This window comes from Ovis aries, chromosome 3 (assembly GCF_016772045.2).
Source record: "Ovis aries strain OAR_USU_Benz2616 breed Rambouillet chromosome 3, ARS-UI_Ramb_v3.0, whole genome shotgun sequence".
NCBI lineage: Eukaryota > Metazoa > Chordata > Mammalia > Artiodactyla > Bovidae > Ovis > Ovis aries.
This window is the reverse complement of record NC_056056.1, coordinates 150,052,602-150,073,657: the sequence shown is the minus strand read 5'-3', so window position 1 is coordinate 150,073,657 and position 21,056 is coordinate 150,052,602. Positions and strand designations below refer to the sequence as shown.

Below are 21,056 nucleotides of genomic sequence, written 5' to 3'. Positions count from 1 at the left end.
AATAGGTCTAGAGTAAGGTCCAGGGGTAAGCATGCTTTTAAATCTTCCTGAGTGATCTAATGAATTGGGTCCAGGCAGCTGCACATTTACAAATCTCTGCAGGAAATTCTGAACTACAGCAACGCTTGAAAAATCACTTCCTCACTGAATGAAGATTCTGTTAAGTCAGTTTGAAATAAACAGAGCAACAATTACAAGGCGAGTATTTACCAACAAGAGACTAGTTTAGATAATACTCAGATTATTTACATTAACTTTGAAAAGGTCTGCCCATGCCAGGGGAACTCTACTCTCTCTGGTGGTCAAAAGTAAGAATGAGCCCTAGAATTCCTGTCTTGTTTCTCAGTGCATTTCAAAGCTGTTGCATGATCCAGATAATCCATTTGGGTTTTTGTTTTAAAAGACTTGCAGAGTATGATTAAATCTAATGATAAGAAGTCACTAGATGACCTGTCTTGGCTCTGTGCTTAAAGACCTACGCAACCTTTCACCCTTTCCCTGGAAGCCTATTCTCAGACATTTCATATTAATTGTCTAACAGTTACAGTCTTGGGATTTGTAGTGCAGTTTCCAAAAATGATTGCATTTGTGTACTTGGCTGAAATCTCTGTCATTTGACCAAAGAATAACTTTACCTCTGGTTATTTTTTATTCAGGAGTATGGATCAAATTGTGCTGGCAAGTCCTTTCTTGGCTTCTTAGCAGAAAGCAAATATGCAGAGTGAGGAATTATTTAATGCAAACACTAAAGCAAGAGTTAGGTCCCCCGCTCCCCCCATCCCTGTCATGTAGCAAACCCATTGGTTGAAAAGGGACATGTAGAGTTAGGAAAGCAGGGGGTTTTAAATGTTCAGTCCAAATTTACTGAGTACTTTGCTAGGTGCTGTGAAAAATGAACCGGACACTAATGTGTCCTCCAAGAGTATACAGGCAGAATAATTTTTATTATTTCCTGCAGGGTTATACATCTTATACAAAATACCCCTATCTTTGGAAATTGAGTTACTGGTCCTTTGAAAGAAAGGTCTAGATTGTTAGTGAAATCAATTCAGAGAGCATTTGTTATTAAATGGAATGCCATCCTCATCAGTGCTTCAGACCATTTTAACTAGAGATCAATGATATTTTCAGAATGTGGTCTTTATCCTCGTCTCTAAGGCTATGTTCACCACAGGTATCAATTTGCTGCAGTTTGGCAATACCATCAGTTGGCTGATCCTCACATTACCCTGTCTCCTTCACATATCTATCTTCATGCCGCATTTCCTCAGACCCTATCCGCACTCCTAACATTGCTATTTTATCTTGCTATTGCATCTGGCTTGAATTTCTCTTGCTATCTCTTTTCCTTCTGGTTTTCTGGCTAGTTCAGCTCTGCTTAGCAATTTTCATACTGCTTATCTCAAAGAACACTTTTTAATATTTCAAATCAGAGTAAAAAATATATATATATATATGGATAGATATACAATTATGCACACACACAGGGGCTTCCCAGGCGGCACTAGTGGTAAAGAACCCGCCTGCCAAGGCAGGTAGACACAAGAGACATGGGTTTGATCTCTGGGTGGGGAAGATCCCCTGGAGGAGGGCATGGCAACCCACTCTAGTATTCTTTCTTGAAGAATCCCTTGGACAGAGGAGCCTGGTGGGCTATAATCCACAGGACACAACTGAAACGACTTAGCATGCATGCACACACACACACACACACACATTTGTATTTTCTTGTGACTTGAATTGTGGCTTGATGGAGTAGGATCTGCTGCTGCTGCTGCTAAGTCGCTTCACTCGTGTCCGACTCTGTGCGACCCCATGGACGGCAGCCCACCAGGCTCCCCCGTCCCTGGGATTCTCCAGCCAAGAACACTGGAGTGGGTTGCCATTTCCTTCTCCAATGCATGAAAGTGAAAAGTGAAAGTGAAGTTGCTCAGTTGTGTCCAACTCTTTGTGTCCCCATGGACTGCAGCCTACCAGGCTCCTCCGTCCATGGGATTTGCCAGGCAAGAGTACTGGAGTGGGGTGCCATTGCCTTCTCTAGGATCTGCTACTTTAAGGCAAAATTTTATTGCTTTCAAACCAAAGGACCAATTAAGTCCATTAATCAACAATATTCCAGCAATTGCAGATTTGGTTGCAGCTGAGGCAGATGTCTTTTGCCTTTAAAGCAGAGCATGCCCATCAGGCTCTATTAAGAAAAGAGCTAAGAGCTCTGCTTCTCAAAACTTTTAGCAGGGTTTATTGCCAATTCTTTCTGAAAGAGTAACTTGTGCATTCAGCATCTCAGCTGTTCTCAGAGAGGTGACTTCTTCGGAAGCATTGCAATGAGCCTGATTCATTTTCCTCTCTATACTTTCCAAATGAATGGAATGAAGCCACCAGATTCAGCTGCAGCTGTGCTTCAAACTCAATGGTAGAAGTTCAGAAATCCCTGTCAACTGGGATAACCAAGAGAAGGCAAAATGTGACTGAGAGAGAGATGCAATCACAGTATAAAGGCATTGTGGAAGGCAGTATTCAGACATATTTTTTTTTCTCTATGAACCATAGAAAGAAAGCTATCCCAAAACAATTATTGGCTCTTCTAGATGAGGTGCCCCTTGATTTTTCTGCTCTGTTCCATTCCATTCCATAAAAGTGCTGGCTCCAAGCCATTAAAATGATTTAAGAACCCAAGAATAAGTTACAACCGACAATTTGAAAAGCTTGAGATAGGATATGGTTGAGTAAAGTCAGTTTCTGGGGTAGCAATGCTGAACACAGACAGAAACTCCTCTATTTTCCTAATGTGAGAAAAATATCTCTAGTCAGCCATATTCCTATTTCTAAATTAGTATCCTATTTGGTAGCTCACTGCCTTCCACACATGACTCACTGGAAATAGCATTCACAAAATCAGTGCTCTTAACTCCTCACCTGTCCAGGTGGCCCAGAATTCCATTTGTGCTGGGTAAACTGCTCTGAAACAATTTGCAGATAAAGTTGGAGGAGTTAATAGATGTGCTCTGGCGCAAGACTTTGCTGCACAGTAGAATGGTCTAGGGAGTTTTAAAAACTCCCAATGCCCAGGTTACACTGTATACCTATTGAATGTTAATATCTGGGGATGTGAGCCAGGCATCAGTATTTTTAAAAGATCCCTAGTGATTCTATCATAACAAAGTTTGAGAACAACTGCACCTAGTGCAGAATCACACAGCAAGCTGGACATTTTGGCATTCTTCAGTTCTGTTCAGCTGCTCAGTCGTGTCCAACTCTTTGCGACCCCAAGAAGCGCAGCATGCCAGGCCTCTCTGGCCATCACCAACTCCCGGAGTTCACTCAGACTCATGTCCATTGAGTCAGTGATGCCATCCAGCCGTCTCATCCTCTGTCGTCCCCTTCTCCTCCTGCCCCCAATCCCTCCCAGCATCAGAGTCTTTTCCAATGAGTCAACTCTTCGCACGAGGTGACCAAAGTACTGGAGTTTCAGCTTTAGCATCAGTCCCTCCAATGAACACCCAGGACTGATCTCCTTTAGGATGGACTGGTTGGATCACTTTGCAGTCCAAGGGACTCTCAAGAGTCTTCTCCAACACCACAGTTCAAAAGCATCAATTCTTCGGAGCTCAGCCTTCTTCACAGTCCAACTCTCACATCCATACATGACCAGTGGAAAAACTATAGCCTTGACTAGATGGACCTTTGTTGGCAAAGTAATATCTCTGCTTTTGAATATGCTATCTAGGTTGGTCATAACTTTCCTTCCAAGGAGTAAGCGTCTTTTAATTTCATGGCTGCAGTCACCATCTGCAGTGATTTTGGAGCCCCCCAAAATAAAGTCTGACACTGTTTCCACTGTTCCCCCATCTATTTCCCATGAAGTGATGGGACCAGATGTCACGATCTTTGTTTTCTCAATGTTGAGCTTTAAGCCAACTTTTTCACTCTTCTCTTTCACTTTCATCAAGAGGTGTTTTAGTTCCTCTTCACTTTCTGCCATAAGGGTGGTGTCATCTGCATATCTGAGGTTATTGATATTTCTCCCGGCAATCTTAATTTCAGCTTGTGCTTCTTCCAGCCCAGCGTTCCTCATGATGTACTCTGCAAATAAGTTAAATAAGCAGGGTGACAATATATAGCCTTGATGTACTCCTTTTCCTATTTGGAACCAGTCTGTTGTTCCATGTCCAGTTCTAATTGTTGCTTCCTGACCTGCATATAGGTTTCTCAAGAGGCAGGTCAGGTGGTCTGGTATTCCCATCTCTTTCAGAAATGGTCTGGGTCAAACATAGTGCTTCTGGGGAGCTTGTTTAGAAGTGGATTTCTGGGTCCCAAACCCTGGAGAGTCAGATTCATAGGCTGTCTGCTGCTGCTGCTGCTAAGTCTCTTCAGTCGTGTCTGACTCTGTGCGACCCCATAGACGGCAGCCCACGGGGCTCCCCCATCCCTGGGATTCTCCAGGCAAGAACACTGGAGTGGGTTGCCATTTCCTTCTCCAATGCATGAAAGTGGAAAGTGAAAGTGAAATCACTCAGTCGTGTCCGACTCTTAGCAACCCGATGGACTGCAGCCTACCAGGCTCCTCCGTCCATGGGATTTTCCAGGCAAGAGTGCTGTCTTGGAAGATGTAATTTAAATAAGTATCCTTGATAATTCATTGAATGTTGTGATCTATGGTCATCCTTGGAGAGGCACTGATTGATGAGCCTTGATATAACTCCTAAAACAGAGCTGTGAAAATTAAAAGTCGCTCAGTCGTGTCTGACTCTTATACAGTCCACGGAATTCTCCAGGCCAGAAAACTGGAGTGGGTAGCCTTTCCCTTCTCCAGGGGATCTTCCCAACCCAGATCTCCCACATTGCAGGCCAAGTGTTTACCAGCTAAGCCACAAAGGAAGCCCAAATAGAGCTGTGGGAGGCTTCAAACACTGAGCCAAGACTGCCCATCCATGGCATTAATTGAAGGATGTGTGCTCTTTCTGTCCCATGTAGATCCAGTGTGCATAGGTGAGTCAAGTTTCACTCACAAGATGACATTCAGACTGTTCTGGGCTCATCATGTGAGACTACAGGCATAACTGACTCAAACTGTTAAAGTTCAGCCAACGGAGTAAAAACTGGCACAGCCGTGAATACCGCTGTCCCCTTGATCATGTCTCCTGTAGCACAGAACAGTGGGAAATTTCAGAGAGACCAGGGAGCCCCAGCACCACAGAATGCATCCAGGTAAATGTGAACAGCAGACCACAGGGCAGAAAGTCAACATTACACAAAATCTAGTCTATTTTACTTAGTGGGAGAAGATCACAGACCAAATGATCTAAGTGTGGGGCTGGCCTTCCAGTCAGTGCATCTAGAGTTAGAACTTTTATCTCAGCAGTCATTTGATAATTGGGAGCTTACTCGATTGTATTTATGCCTGTTAACTATACATGTTGCTAAAAATTCTGATGGGATGTCCACAGGCTCTCTCTCATCAGAGCAGAAGCTCAAGGAACTTCATGTTAAGATTCCAGGCCTTTGAGAAAAAGTGTCCTTTCCCTAAATTTTACTGTCTTTTAACCACTGTTACAGGCTACCATGCACAGAAGGACACTTTTTCAGAGAAACCTAAATGCAACGCAGTGATGTGAATTTCAACTGTAAATATCTTTGTGCTTCTTTCTGAAAATGATTAATAGAATAAAAGATTTATAGTAATTTTTACTGACAGTTGAGGACAGGGACCATAACCACACTTGCTTTCAGCTGTGCTCCAGAGCTCAGCACAATGCCTGGCATACATGCTGAGTAGCTTCAGTTGTGGCTGACTCTTTGTGACCCTGTGGACAGTAGCCTGCCAGGCTGCTCAGTCCATGGAATTCTCCAGGCAAGAATACTGGAGTGGGTTTCCATGCCCTTCGCCAGGGGCTCTTCCCGAACCAGGGTTGAATCTGCAGCTCCTGCTTGCATTGGCAGGCGGCTTCTTTACCAATAGTGCCACCTGGGAAGCCCCAGTGTACTGTACCCACTCAATAAATCTTTGTTAAATGAGCAAACGCATGACAGATTTAGCAAACAGATTTAGTACTGTTTTAGAGGAATATATACCATTTCCCTTGCCCTATTTTTGTGCTTCTAGTGAGGAATTATGAAGGGAAATGTTTTCTTCTCCTGATCACTCTGAAACTCCAGATAAAATGTTTTGATTCAGTCTCACCGTAACATAAACCCAATTAAGGCCATCACTTAAATTGGCAAAGATCTGGAATTGAGCCACTGACTTGACTTGGAATGAGTGACATCTTCCAGGGCAGGTGATTGAAATGACTGGAATTTTCCAGGGTAGGTTTGCAGCCAAGAGGGAAAATAACAGGAGCTCCTGGGTTGCAGCTCCTCTGGCAAATAAATGTTTGAAAACGGACCAGTGCAGGGAACTTTTGGCATAATAAACACTTTTTTTTTTTGCATTTGATTGCTATATTTCTATTTTCATGGGAGCATAAAGAACTTTTAATTTATAATTTGGGAAATGTAACCTGTGACATCAAAGTTTATGTACTTCCCAGAATAATGATTCTTCTAATTTCCTGGAATAATGTAACTTGAGTGTCCAACTTAACAGCAAGGAACGCTCAGGGACCAGCAGGTGAATGACCTAGTCCACGAGTGTGGAGCCCCTGGCTGGGGTCTTAGGGTAATATTTCCAGAATTTGCTAAGCGCCATGCCAACCGCTGGCATGGGCCATCCTGTTTGTCATGAGCCATTCTGTCCCTAACTGGCTAGCTCCCAGCTCCATATGAGGCAAGAGGGAGACCCAAAAGACCCCCGACCAATGACCACCTCTTTCATAGGAATTTTCTTTGTCCTGAGGCCATAAAAACTGGCCACAAGCCCACATAAGGTCTGCTGTCCCTCAAGCTGGTGCGCTGCTCTAACAGCATCTCTCACTCCGCTCCCCCTTGCGTCAGCTCTTCCTGGTCTGTCAGGAAGTCAGCCTGCTGTCTGTGCAGCGCCCCTGACTACCTCAGTCCTTTGCTCTCAATAAATTCTGTCTTCTAAAATACTCTATCTGGAAATTCTTTTCCAACCTGCGCACAGACTGCTTCAACAATCAGCTCTAGTGAAGCCAGATGCTTCGGAAGAAAATGCTGATCTTCACTCTCTCCACCCTCTCCCTCTTTTTCTCCTGCTAGTCCTGAATCTTTGTGACAGGGACCCTCCCTGAAGCAATACAAAGAGGATGGAAGGAAGCTGCCATTGCCCTAAAGTCCACTGTTTCTCAGAGTGTGATCCAAAGACTGCCCCCCGCTGCCCTTGCCTCGAAGTCTCCAGAAGCTTGTTATATATGCTCATTCCTAGACCTACTGAATTGCTAGGGGTGGTATCTTAGGACCTGTAGTTTTAGCAATACTGATTTAAGTTCGAGAACATTTACTTCCCTGATAGGTGGCTTTATGTGAGAAGCCCACTGAGGCTTTTGTGCCCCCAACATTGCCCCCCCCCCCGCTCTGTCCCCTCTCCTTAGGGGCCCCCGTTTCTATTACCAGCCCTCTCTGCCCTCAGGCAGAGCAGGTGCCCTGGCTCTGTGCTCAGGGCTCCTGCCAAACATTTTCTGCCATGCCTGAACTTCCTGTTCTTCCCAGAAATGTTGGCACAGGCCAAGGACAGAGAGGAGGAGACATGTGCCTGGTTGGGAGAGCCTGGAAGCCAACGCCACGTACAGACTGAGTCAGCCCTCTCTGTTAGGGAAACGAGCAGGAGGTCCGGTAAGTCTGTTCCCCCAACTGACAGAGAGGCTGCCCCCCACGTGGCGGGCAGTGGGGCAGCCAGGAAGGACCCTATCTCCGAAGCATCTGCCCCAGCTTGGAAGGCAGAACCTTCGCCCCACCACGTAATACGTAAATCTGGTGTTTCTGTGGGCACGTGCTGATCCACCACCCCTTTTTCTGCCTTTTGAGAAAACACTTGTGAGTGAAAAAGAGTAGTAGAGACCTTTACACCGAGAGAATTAGTTATGACCCCAGAGTGTACTTGCAAAGGCTTTAGCCCCCATCCTATCTCCCTCACTTCTCTTCCTTCTTCAGACTCTTCACACAAACTGACCAAAAACCCAAATTGAGAATGATGATTGCTGTGTCCAGGCAGGTCTAATTCAGGTCCCCTAGATCAGGGGTCCCCAACCTCCTAGTGATGGACTGGTACTGGCCTGTGGCCTGTTAGGGACCGGACTGTATAGCAGGAGCTGAGCGGCAAGGGAGTGAGTGAAGCTTCATCTGTATAGCACCCTCATCGTTCGTGTTACTGCCTAAGCTCTGCCTCCTGTCAGTTTCTGCAAAATGGTGAGCTGTATAATTATTTCATCATATATCACAATGTAGTAATCACAGAAATAAAGTGAACAATAAATGTAATGAGCTTGAAACACCTCGAAGCACCCTCCACCCCATCAGTCCGTGGAAAAATTATCTTCCATGAAACCGGTCCCTGGTGCCAAAAAGGTTGGGGACCGCTGCCCTAGATGATGGGCTCTGAGCAAACTGCTGCCTGAAGCCACCCTACAAATTCTGGAGCCTCTAGCATGGTCAAAACCTTGAATTCACCCTTTTATTAACTGTTACAGCTTTGTGTTTAGTAATGAATTAGTTGGTGAATGCCAAAGCTTTTTATCCCAGGGGTGAGAAAAAGGATTAAAGAATGAGCATCTCAGAAAAGATTCAGAACTTCTCAAACTCCAGTGTATAAACAAAGCAACACAAAAGCATGTTTAAATGCAGATTTTCCAGGCCTTCCGTGGTTCTGATTCAGTAGGTCTGAGGCTGGGGCCAGCGGTTTGCATTTTAAATAAACAACTCAAGTTATTCAAGGTGTAAAGCGCCCATGGGTCTGCAGATCATACCTTGAGACAAACTTGTTTAAATGCACATCAAGGAGCAAATGATTTCATACGCCCTTGGAATGGTTGGGGTCCTGGTGGCTGGAGAGAAAGAAGTATTGGAGTATTCTGAATGTCTTGGAAAGGGGGAGAGGGTGGATGCAAGTAACCAAAATAGGCATCTGTGTAAGTTTGGTAATGAGTGAGCATTGATGTTATGAAAAGTGCACCTAAAAGAAAAGAATTCACATTGTTAATCATCGTTCTCCCAACTCATCTCACAATTTCTACTTGCCCCTCAGACCTGAGAACGACTCAGGCCTTGTTGAGCTCACATCTGACTTGGGGTCCCAAAAGGGGCTCCACTGCCAGCTGCCCTGCCACCTCCCCACTTGCTGTTAATATGAAGGTATTAGGGTATTAGGGTTAGGGTTAGGGTTAGGGTTAGAGGAGGAGATCTGCTCTGAGAATTGGGCCTGGAGTCCCGATTCCTGTCAGAATGTGCCCTCTTCTTTCCAAGGATGCGCCAGGACTAGAGACACCTTTATCCATCCGAGTAAACTTTAGCTCTCACTCATCCTTTTGGAATCAGCCAAACCTTTCTCATTTGTTTTAGAACTTTTTCCAGAGGTCGAAATTCTTATCTCATTCTATCCTTTAGATATTAGAGCAAGAAAATTAACCTATCAAGTGGCATTTTCAAATGGTCATTCAGAATGACCATCAAGTGGTCATTTATACCCTTCATCTGACTCTGTAACTGACTCCTTTTGGCTCATTACTTTCCCACAGCTTGCTCTGTACCCCTCACAACAGCCTCGATGTTCTTTCCTTATTTCCCTCTTGACTTGCACAGCCTCCTGGTCATAGATGATCAGGAAGACCTGGGATGTCACATCAAATGATTCTTCCTTCTAAAATGATCAAAGGCCTATGTTATGCCTTTGCACTAGATGATTTCATTCTTAAAAGCAAGAATGCATGTCATACCATGTGCCCAGTAAGCTTCTAGACACTGCACATATTATCTTATTTAATCCTCACAACAAGCTAGGAGGTAAATGAGATCAGAGGGTTTTACAAAATCACTATAACCTCATTTTACAGATGAGGAAACGGAAGCATTAGAAAGGTAAAGTGACTTAGACAAGGTCATGAGGCTGGTAAAGGGTAGAGAAGGGGTTGAACTCTTCCTCTGTGTTCTTGGTCACTATATTGTCATCTGAAAAGACAAAACCAAATCAAACAAAAACTTCCCAAACCTCCAAAAACAAGCGAAAATGCTACTCTGAAAATATATATACATCTCTCTATGTATTTTCAAGGACATTTCAGAAAAAGAGACTGGATGATGAAAGCTAATTTGAGACTGTATTCAACATAAAGGCAAAATCATCTCATGGTTCCTGTGTTTACTACGTATTCATTTATACATTCCAACATACTCTCAGATCAATCAAAGACAACTCAGCACAACAACCCATTTTTATTCTGTACATGCCAACAATGATCTCATTTAATCCTTATCCCCTTGGAGGCTGATTTAACAGCTTCTCTGCTAAATATTAACTGCAAAGAGAACCATCCTTCAAATGTGATTTGTTCTCAGCATCCTGTGTCCAGGAGCCTAGGTACAAAACTACATCTACTCTGAGGAACAGAAAAGACAACAGACCTCCACTGAAGCTGCCTTTCACTGCCACTTAGAGTCTGTGTAGATGAAAACCCATGTTGCTATTTCCTATCAGAATCTGCTATGTGTGGGGAAAAGTATTAAATTAGGAGTTCTGAGTCTTAATTGAAAATTTGACTCTCCCATTAATGAGCAATGTGATCCAGGGCAGGTCATATCCTCTCTGAATCTCTCATGGTTTTATTGAGGTCCAAACAAAATAATCTTTGTGAAAGTGCATAAGCTATAAAGTGCTAGACAAAGTAAGATAATATTACAGATGGTTTATATTTCTTTAAAAATGATATATGATGAAACATGAAAATGGAATAGGATAATTATTATATTATAGATTGTAATATAATATTACTATATTATGACTGTTGGCAACTTAATATGAGGTTGACTGATTGCTGTTTCCTTTGCTCTGCCCCCCAAGTAAACCTCTTGAGGGCAGGAATGATGGCTTATTCCTTTTTTGCCTCTTAGGACTGTTTCTGGCACAGGATAGGTATTTAGTAAATGTTTCTTGAATGAATGAATGAATGAATAAAAGATATTTTCAGAGGAAATTTGAAGGTTGAGAGGAGCGCCATGGAAGGAAGAGTAATTCACAATACCTGCTTCAACCACGTGGTCCATCGTCGGAAACCTTTTGTACACAGCTGTGCTCACTGAGCGGAAAATGAGCAGGGAGGTGAGATTGACATAGCGCATCAGCGTCCTCCTGAGCAGGCGCCCATGCTCGTCACTTCCATGAACAGTGCTGGAGATGAGGAACATCAGCCTGTCTGGCCAGGGCAGATTCACAAACTGGTTCCACCATCGATTCACTACTAGAGTAACATAAAAGCCTGCAGAGTAAGAGGAAACTGTAAAGCAGCTTCTTACCGAAGAAACGTTGTTGACACTGATGCTTTTAGCAGAATTTCAGCCTTTTTTAGAGATCAGGGTGTAAAAACATTTAGTTACCATATCTTATGATTTTTCGCTCCAGAAAAAAAAAAGTAATTTGTGCCTGGCAACGGCATAACATTCAGTAAGTGGATATTAGAACTCACATATTGATGGCAAAAAGTGGAGAGTTAGTGAAGAGAAAGCTTAATTGTCCAAGAGCAGATCATTACCTCAAACATGTTGGGTGTTAACTTAGCAAAAGCAGTCTTGAAGGTAAACCTTATGGATGATTCTGGTTCTACTGCAAGCGGTGACTTTTCAGGCATGCCTCTCAGCTTGGAAACACTCCCATGCAGAGTCACTGGTGTCACTGTTGCGGAGACAGCTGTGTGGCTGCATGCTGCGTGTGACCTATACTTACCAAGCACAAAGGTTACTGGAATTTGTTCAGCATATCTGTCACAGTAAATTGATAATTTTTCAAAGAAACGTTTTTGGGCTCCTGTAAGTAACAATCTGGAGCAAAAATAAAATGCACAGCCCTTTATGATATTATACTTCTGCACCTGCTTTGCAAGTGACATTTACTGCAAACAATTAAGCAAAAATAATCTCAGTTTTTTTTTAAAAGGAGCAGTAGCTTTTCCTTTTATACCTAAGCTGATATATCTCAAAAGCTTTTTAACTTCTGAACATTTTAAGTACTAATGTTTTTAGTACATAAATGTTATTGGTCATTAGACAGTGGGACACAGTAATCCATTTTATTTTCAATGTTTTATATTTTAAAATTTTTATATGATTAATGCATGGGATTTGGAGCAAAATACTTCATAAAGGTGTCCATTATCCAATTATTAAACATATGTACTTTAAAAAGAATGTCTTAATTATGTTTATTATTAGAATATGCTTACTAAGTAATTATTGAATAATAACCCTGGATTTGACATCTTGATCTTACTTTCTCATGAATATTCTACTCAGTACATTCTTGGTTATCTGTGTTATACCTCAAGGGATGTTATAACTGTTTATTTTAAAGTCTAGAGTTATTTAAAATATAAAACAACATCACAGGTTCAACAGTTAGAAGTGAAATTTTTATTATTATGTGCGGTGAGTTTTTATTTCTATAGTATAAAAATATCAAAATTTGTATTATAGATCTGACAGAAACCCACTTTCTGGTATTGGTAAACATGAATGCATTTAATAAAGCTATTATTGATATTTATGTTTCAAGGGGGAGATTCAGAATCAGAAGAGATATCTCGAGGCAGGCTAATAATAATGATCAAAATCCGGAAAGAAAGCAGATGAATTTGAATAAATGAATGAATGCACCTGTTCCAAAAGAATCAGGACTCCCTTGGAAACACTATGGCATATGTCAGAGGCCTATTTGGGTCAGTAGAGCTTTGAGGAAGGAAGCGGAGGGATAATGAGGTGACAGTGAGCCACCAATCAGACTGCTGGTGAAGAGCTGGGAGCTGGTGCTGAGAATGTGTGTGGGATTCAGGGTGGGCTTGGAGTGCCCAAAGCTGAGGGCGCAGCCTTAGCTTTGGAGGGAATGTCAGAAATTCTACAGTCAAGAAAAGATGACAGGCAAGACATCACCTGGTGGATAGGCCTCTCAAGGTGAGGCTGATGACAAGTTACAGCCAAATTGGTTTCCGGTACTCAAATTGAATTGGTCAGAGGGAATTAAATGTGGAGAGCACGGACCATAGAGCCTTACAGAGCCATGTTTGAGAACCAGATCTGCCACTTACAGATCTGGATTTTGAGCATATTTTTAAATCTCTCTGAGTCTCAGTTTTCTCATTTGTAAATGAGGATAATAATAATAATACCTGTGTATCAGGGATGTTAGGAGGATTAAAGAATACATGATATATAAAACCACTTAGCGTATAATGTCATAGTCAATAATAAAGTGGTTGTTACTATTAATAATTGGCCAAAGGAAAAAATATTAAGCTAATAGATACATAGAAATTTTATTAGCTAAAAGGTACTACAGCAAGTATTTTGTCAAATGTATCCCAAAATACAAAGAGAGGTAATCAAACTAGTGAATTCGGGTTCTAGCTTATGATTTTTTGTCAAGCATAACTATTTGCTTATAATGGGATGAAAAAACTTTAGCATTGTTAGTGGATATGAGAATGAAACTATGTCTATATTTGTCTACAGGTATGTCTGACTTTCTCAACAGATTCAGCCTGTAGTTCTTGGTAGAGCTTTGATCAAGATAAAAGGATCTATTTTAATAAGCTTTTACATTTGAAATTTAAATAATGAAAAATGGCTTGAACTAATGGTTGTTATAAACATAAGCACTTTTTGGTCTTTAGAAAAAATATGTGCATACAGTTTTGTGGGAAATAAATAAGACATTGGAACCAAAATTAAGGCCCAGTGGAGCATCTCTGGCTATGCTGCAACTGTTCTAAGAGCTATTCTATTCTAAGCAGCAGTAGCAGCAATAAATACACATTAGTAAAAATAAACGAATGAGACAATTATCCTGAAACGTCATGTGTCTTCCACCATTTGATATTGTGAAGGATTGGATGACATATAAATAAATTGTCAAAATAATACTGTATTTAGAGGATGTATTCAAAAAATCATTAGAGGTTTTTAATAAAACTTCCCTTTTAAAGATATTTTGCCAAAATGTATACCAATATACGCATTTTTTGGGAACAGTAGTTTTGATATATAGCAAAGTAACTGTTCACTTTTGGTCATTATTGACCAGTCAAATTAACTTCCCTCTTCTTCACATGGGGTCCTGTCACTGCAAGGAAGAATACAGGTGAGAGCAATGACATGCAAATTTGTTCATGGTATGCAGAAGGGAAAGAACAAACTGATAAGCACAGAAAAGGTGGAAACACAGCCTCAAAAACCTTTAACTTTTCTATTTTAAGTTTTAACTTCTCCCTGAGAAGAAATTATGCAATCAATATTAATTAAAAGAACTCACAGAGCTTCCTATTTATAATACTGATAAAATTTTATTAAGACTATAATTTTTAGTCATAAAAGTATTTCATGGACGTAATGTTGCTCAAATTACCTGTCAATCTGACAGGCAAAGTTTGTGATAAAGAATAAACATCTTTTGTGAATATAATGTGCCTTCAACTTTGAAGATAATGCAAAAATAAATTCATTTTTAGCCTTTTTCTTTAATTGAGATATTGGTACGTTTGGGGGCACCATCTTAGATAAGATTTTGTCATTCCAGGAAAAAGGAAGGAAAGTTGCCTGATATGCACTATTTATGAAAGTGTTAATTATGTAAGTAGTCGCTGCAAGCAGTCAAATCATAAGCTCAAACTACGAATGATATCATTCAGAGAGGCAAAAATAATGATTTTGAATGGTAAAAATCATCACTTAGTAAGGATCTAGGTATAAATCTTTCATTTTTTGCCTGGAGCAAAATTCCTGAAGCACAAATAATACTTCATCACGACCAGTTAAAGTGGGGCTGGAATGGGAGCCACCTAAGCATGATGGGTTAGAGTCCATTTAACATCTCAAAAATGGTTCAGTTCAGTTCAGTTCAGTTCACTTCAGTTGCTCAGTCATGTCCGACTCTTTGCGACCCCATGAATCGCAACACGCCAGGCCGATACTCAGTCTCAGGGAGAAGAAGGTGACAGAAAATCATGCAAAGGAGGAGATTACATAATGCAAAAGTCAGAGGCAACCAAAGGACTTGGATTTTTGAGACTGTACTCATATACGCTATTTGATGGCCATTTAAGAACACATGCAAAGGACAGTACCTGTACATCAAACTTATTGCTGTGTAAAGTACAGCAAAAACAATAAATTCCCTGTACAATAGTTTGTAGATGCTGCCTCTCCACTTGAGGAGTAACCTATGAAATCCAAAAAAAGTTGCATTTGCTACTTTACTGGAGTAAGTGACAGTCATCTTGGATAGTTTGTTTGTTTGTTTTTCTAGAAGAGCAAGAAGACAAAACACAAGTAAAAAGCGATGTTTAAGACAGAGCATAAATCTGTATCTCAGAGAAATCCTAGTCAGCAATGAGTTAGTCTTCTTGACTAATTTGCCTTTCTCAGCTTGAACAATTTGGAGACGACCACAGTACTAAATCTTTTAGTAGAAAAGGGGAGGAAAGTAGTTCTGGAAAAAGTAATATTAGATGTCTTAAGCTTGCCCTCATGTCTAAATATTATTTAGGGATTATATGACTATCGCTCAATAAATATTTGAATGACTAAATAAGATAAATGAAATACACCGTAATATCATCTATCATTTATTTTCTTCATCCATGGGAAGATTTAAGGTATTGATATATGCTATATTAATCGATATTTTCTTTTTTTGCTGTTTTGTAAAGTTTAATTATTTTAAATTGGAGGATAATTGCTTTACAACATTGGGTTGTATCAACATGAATCAGCCATAGGTATATATATGTCCCCTCCGTCTTGAACCTCCCTCCCACCTCCCCCCCATCCCACCCCTCTAGGTTGTCACAAAGCATTGGATTTGAGCACTCCTTGCATCATACAGTAAATTTCCACTGGCTATCCAGTTCTACATATGGTAATGCATATGTTTCAATACTACTCTCTCAGTTTGTCATTGATAGTTTCAAAATCAATAGTCAAACTCAAATCAGTTTGGGTCTTATTTGCTCAAGTATGTAAATAGGCATTTATTTCGCCTTTAAATTTCCTTGAAGGAAGTTATGGCTCTCTTAGAAATCAGGAGAAGCAAGCCCCTTTTGGGCATTTAATTGATGGGTTACTTTTGGTGGTTTTAATTTAACTGTCTCTTTAGTGGAGCTCTGAGTGCACTCTGTGTACTTCAAAAGGTAGAAAAAACATCAGGCCACGGTGATTCTAAGTAAGGTGCATTTTCCCACTGAAAAGTCTCATGTAAAATGCTTAGGTCACTTTCTCTTTGGAACTGAAAAAAATGAGGCCATTATTTAGGACTCTTTCCACCTGGATCTGTTCCATGGATGTAAGTAGGATGAGAACTGGGCCCCAAATCCTAGTTTTCAGTGAGTTCTCTGGAATTCCATTGCTTTTCACCAAGACACTAAACATTCAGGCTTTGAGAAGATGCCCTGAAGCTGGTCTTTATTTGGAAATCCTGCTCTACAGCTCTGACATGTAGCACACAGAAAATGAAATTTCTTTGAAATCTTTTGCTTTGGAAAGGATCTATGTGGAGGATTTTACAGAGCTGTTTAGACTGAAATTATGAAGTTTTTAGGTAGAACTGTACTAGACATAACTAATAAATCCAATAGCAGATTCTTTATATACATAGTACCACATGGCACACATTTTACCATCAATAAGGACATCTTCTGTCTTTATTCAGATGTAAAGAAACAATCTAATTCCTATTTACCTAAATTCCCTAAAAAAAAAAAAACAAACAAAGAAACGTGAAATTTTGAAACTATATTCTGAAGCTGTATTTTTTGTAATCACCAACCTAAGCCTTCAACATGACTGATTTTTAACAAAGAAAACAGGACTTTTTGGCAAAAGTAAGTGCCATTACTTTTTTTGTGGGACTCAGGTTAGAAAAGCAGTTCCACGTTTCCATCTTCATCTCGTCTATTTGTTTAATAGGGGTACAGCAAAATTGGGAGAGGAACATAAATTAAGCCCAATTTCATAATTTGTTATCATATGCACCAGAGTCTTAAATGAGTCCTCAAATAACTCTCCATTAACAGTCACCCTTCCATTACAGCTCTGTCAGAAAAACCCAGATCACATCGACAAGAGGTCAGAGCTAAAATGCATAGGTTTACTCTGCGCACTAACCTATTTGTTTGGGTTGGAGTGTCCGGCGTCTCCGACAGGAAAGACAGGCTGCAGGCTCCCCCTGCAGAGGTGCCTTCGGGTTGGGGCTGTACTCTCGGCTCACCCTCCACGCATGCACAGTAAGATTTTCTTTCTGTTCTCTGGCCACTGAGAGGACTGGGAGTGTGACAAGGACAGGGGTTAAATGACTTTCCACTTGCGAAGGCCTATTTATGCCAGTTTGCCCACTGGTGACAGCCATAGCCGGGAACAAACAGGAGCAACAGCTGCTGAGGTGGCTTTTTTTTTTTTTTTTCTAATCTCTAATTATAACTCCACCTGCCACCCAAAGCACCCCTTTGAATGAGGAGTTGGAGGTGGCGTGAAGGAGCTGGGGTCATTTAAGACTGTTATTTTCATTCTGACCTTATCCTGGGATCAAGGAAGAAAGTCCTTTGCCCCTAACATGCTCTGAAGAGGCTCCACCAACCAAAAACGGGAATTAGTACAGTCTGTGTGTGCTTAAAAGGAGAACAAATTCTCGTGAAGCCATAAAGTGGGGCAGACAAGAACGTAAACGGTATTTTCACTCTTTTGAGGAGTATCGAGGATAAGGCAATGGCACCCCACTCCAGTGTTCTTGCCTGGAAAATCCCATGGACAGAGGAGCCTGGTAGGCTGCAGTCCATGGGGTCACTAGCAGTCAGACACGACTGAGCAACTTCGCTTTCACTTTTCTCTTTCGTGCACTGGAGAAGGAAATGGCAACCCACTCCAGTGTTCTTGCCTAGAGAATCCCAGGACGGGGGAGCCTGGTGGGCTGCTGTCTGTGGGGTGTCACAGAGTTGGACACGACTGAAGCGACTTAGCAGCAGCAGCAGCAGAGGACACTCTTCTATTAAAAACAAAATGCACGTATGTTTGCGAGTGATGTGTTTTGTATATCTTAGAACAACATAGACAATTATTACAGTAATGGAAACTGACGACACACTGATTCACTACGTGTGCTATCCTTCCATGGCGGCTTCCCTGGTGGCTCAGATGGTAAAGCCTCTGCCTGCAATGTGGAAGACTCAGGCTCGATCCCTGGGTTGGGATCCCTTGGAATAAGGGAATGGCTATCCACTCTGTATTCTTGCCTGGAGAATCCCATGGACAGAGGAGCCTGGAGGGCTACAGTCCATGGGGTTGCAAAGAATTGGACACAACTGAGCAACCAACACTTCCTTTCACTTCATCTGTCTGTGGTCTGCTAGAAACATGTTTTAATTATTCAAGATGCCTTCTCTCAGGTTGATTATGCTTCTATACTTTCCTTCTGGAAAGAGAGTGTTCATCAGCATTCTTTAAATCATGAAATAAATAATTTCAGGGTCAATACCTGGGAGTTTTCCAATCTTCTAAAGTAACATGTGCACTAAGCATTGTGCCTTAAGCTTAAATAAGATGACTGTAAAAAAGAAAATGTGTTTTTGTGGAGAAAGATGTAGAAAAAAAAGATGCTTATTTTAAAATTTAAAGTAAATACAATTGAAAAATTTCCTACAGTGTTCTCAAGTTTCATTTGCACTCGATTGGTTTCTTTAGCAAACTGTAAATATCTTAGAGCAAAAATAGAGCTGTAAGTGTCTGATTTCTTGCCCCCATCCCTGTACATAGCTCCAGCACGGAGTCCAGTGCATACTGGATTTTGAATATGTATCTGTCGTCTGATTATCACCTTGTCACTCTGATACTACTGTTAGTACATTTGGGGGAGTTTGTGAGCATTTTAAAAGCACAGCTACACTGCTGCACATTTTATATTTGGATTACTGTGAAAAGTGGTTGGATAGACCCGATGTTGCTTTCAAGGCTGATAGTCGTAGAATTTGAGCAAATCTAAACCCAAGTGCTTATGAAATAGAAACATTGGAGCTATTTTTTTATTTTTTTGAATCTCACTCTTGGGTGTCTTACTGGATATATGGTGGCCCTGAAATGTGGCTTAATTCCCAGCAGTCATGACTGAATAACAGGGGAACTGGCCTCCTCTATGGACCACTGTTGGCTGGTCTTACTTTTAAGCAGGGGAAATTATCTTTCTAATCGGGCTGTTTTCAGGAATGACTAAGTAACGGTTGAGTTAGCATTCTAAATGCAAATTAGTCAGTAATGACTGGTTTGAATGAACAAACTCCCATTGTTGAGCCCTGAGTCTGGTGGCTGTTTCTAACAGGTACCAAGATGCCATTCAGAAATTAATTCATTAGAGGGGACCAACTCCTACAGCAAATTTCAAACATCTGGCAAACACCAAATTGCAAAGCTAACTATTCATATGACTTAATTTTTTTTTTTTTGGTGTGGACCATTTTTAAAGTCTTTGTTGAGTTTTTTACAACATTGCTTCGGCTTTTTGTTTTGTTTTTTTTTGGCCATGAGGCATGTGGGATCTTAGCTTCCTAACAAGGAATTGAACTCTCACCCCCTGCATTGGAAGGTGAAGTCTTAACCACTGGACCACCAGGGAAGTCCCTATATGAATTTTTCAAGAAACTTTAAAGTTTCTTGTTTAAATAGGCATACTGTTTTTCCCCCTCTGGATTCTAAAGTTAACATGTGTATTAAAAATAAAATATAAAACAACATATAAAGAACAGAGTGATACTCTATAATGCCTCCCTAGGGGGGTGGTAATCATTTAGTTATAAAGTTAATCTCTTTAGACTTTTGCAGAAGACACTGTAAATTCTCTAATAAATAGCAAACAATGTGGTAGACACTTATGTGATGTCAGGGCTCTATGAAATAATCATACTAGCCATATTTTCTTTTGACAGCAAGCATCAAGTTTTGCCATCCTGACCACTCTGGTTTTCAGCAGTCCTGATAAGTACTTCTGTCTTTAATTCCAGTAAACCTCTAGTGACAGGACAATTCATAAAAAAAGAATAACTGATCATTTCTAAGTGATGGAAATGCTGATGTTCATCCATAGATGTCAAGATAAATCATCCTTTATTCCTTAAGGGAACAAAACCCATAAAATTTAAATAGACCACGCCACTTCCTAAAAGGGAACCAGCTATTCATTTTCACTGATGTGAAAAATCTTTTACCAAATTTCTTTTGAGCACTGGGTTGAACATAGTCATATGTATGCGAAACTTTGCATTCAGATATTAACCAAAGGTTAGAAATGGTTGTATTTTGTAATTTTTTGTTCTGACTGTAAGATTGTTGAGCATTATTAAATGGGGAATACGTGAAGTGAAGTGAAGTGAAGTGAAGTCGCTCAGTCGTGTCTGACTCTTTGCGACCCCATGGGCTGTAGCCTACCAAGCTCCTCTGTCCATGGGATTTTCCAGGCAATAGTCCTGGAGTTGATTGCCATTTCCTTCTCCAGGGGATCTTCCCAACCCAGAGATTGAACCCGGGTCTCCTGCATTGTAGACAGACGCTTTACAGTCTGAGCCACCAAGGAATTAGTAAACATTCCTGAACAGGAAAAGGGTCTGACAAAAGTCTACGTTGCAGAAAGATGAGTCTATGAGATGAGAATGTGCTGGATTTGAGTGGGCAGGGACTAAGGAAGGGAATCAGTCTGAAAGTTATTATGGTTGTTCTAGTATTACCTGGGGTGATGAGTGAGTGGAATGCGCAGGAAGGACGGTGAGAGAGAGCCCAGAGCAAACTACAACTGGAGGAGAAAGAAAGGAGGGAGGTGGGGGGAGGGAGCGGAGGAGGAGGAAGAAGTCTGATATGACCCTTGCTTTGTCCTTTGAGCCCGTTTGCACATGAAGAACAAATTTGTTCAGGTGATACAGTTCTTTGCAGGG

The 21,056-nt window shown here is 41.1% G+C and overlaps 1 protein-coding gene across 7 annotated transcripts in view; it reads right to left on the bottom strand.

Annotated features, from left to right (window-relative positions):
* BEST3 (bestrophin 3) overlaps positions 1 to 17,354 on the bottom strand; it is a 58,348-nt gene extending 40,994 nt beyond the window's left edge. For 2 of the 7 annotated variants that reach the window (XM_004006467.6, XM_012174573.5), the window contains exons 1-4: positions 17,254 to 17,354; positions 15,216 to 15,393; positions 11,828 to 11,922; positions 11,130 to 11,363 (exon numbers count right to left, since the gene is read on the bottom strand). In XM_004006467.6, coding sequence (XP_004006516.6) covers positions 11,130 to 11,363; positions 11,828 to 11,922; positions 15,216 to 15,367 — 481 coding nt within the window. In that variant the 5' untranslated portion in view covers positions 15,368 to 15,393; positions 17,254 to 17,354. Of the gene's footprint in view, positions 1 to 11,129; positions 11,364 to 11,827; positions 11,923 to 15,215; positions 15,394 to 17,253 lie in introns of those variants that run through there. The other 5 variants (XM_012174578.5, XM_060412796.1, XM_060412794.1 and 2 more) reach the window with 3 other exon arrangements.
* Between the last annotated feature and the right edge of the window lie 3,702 nt (positions 17,355 to 21,056).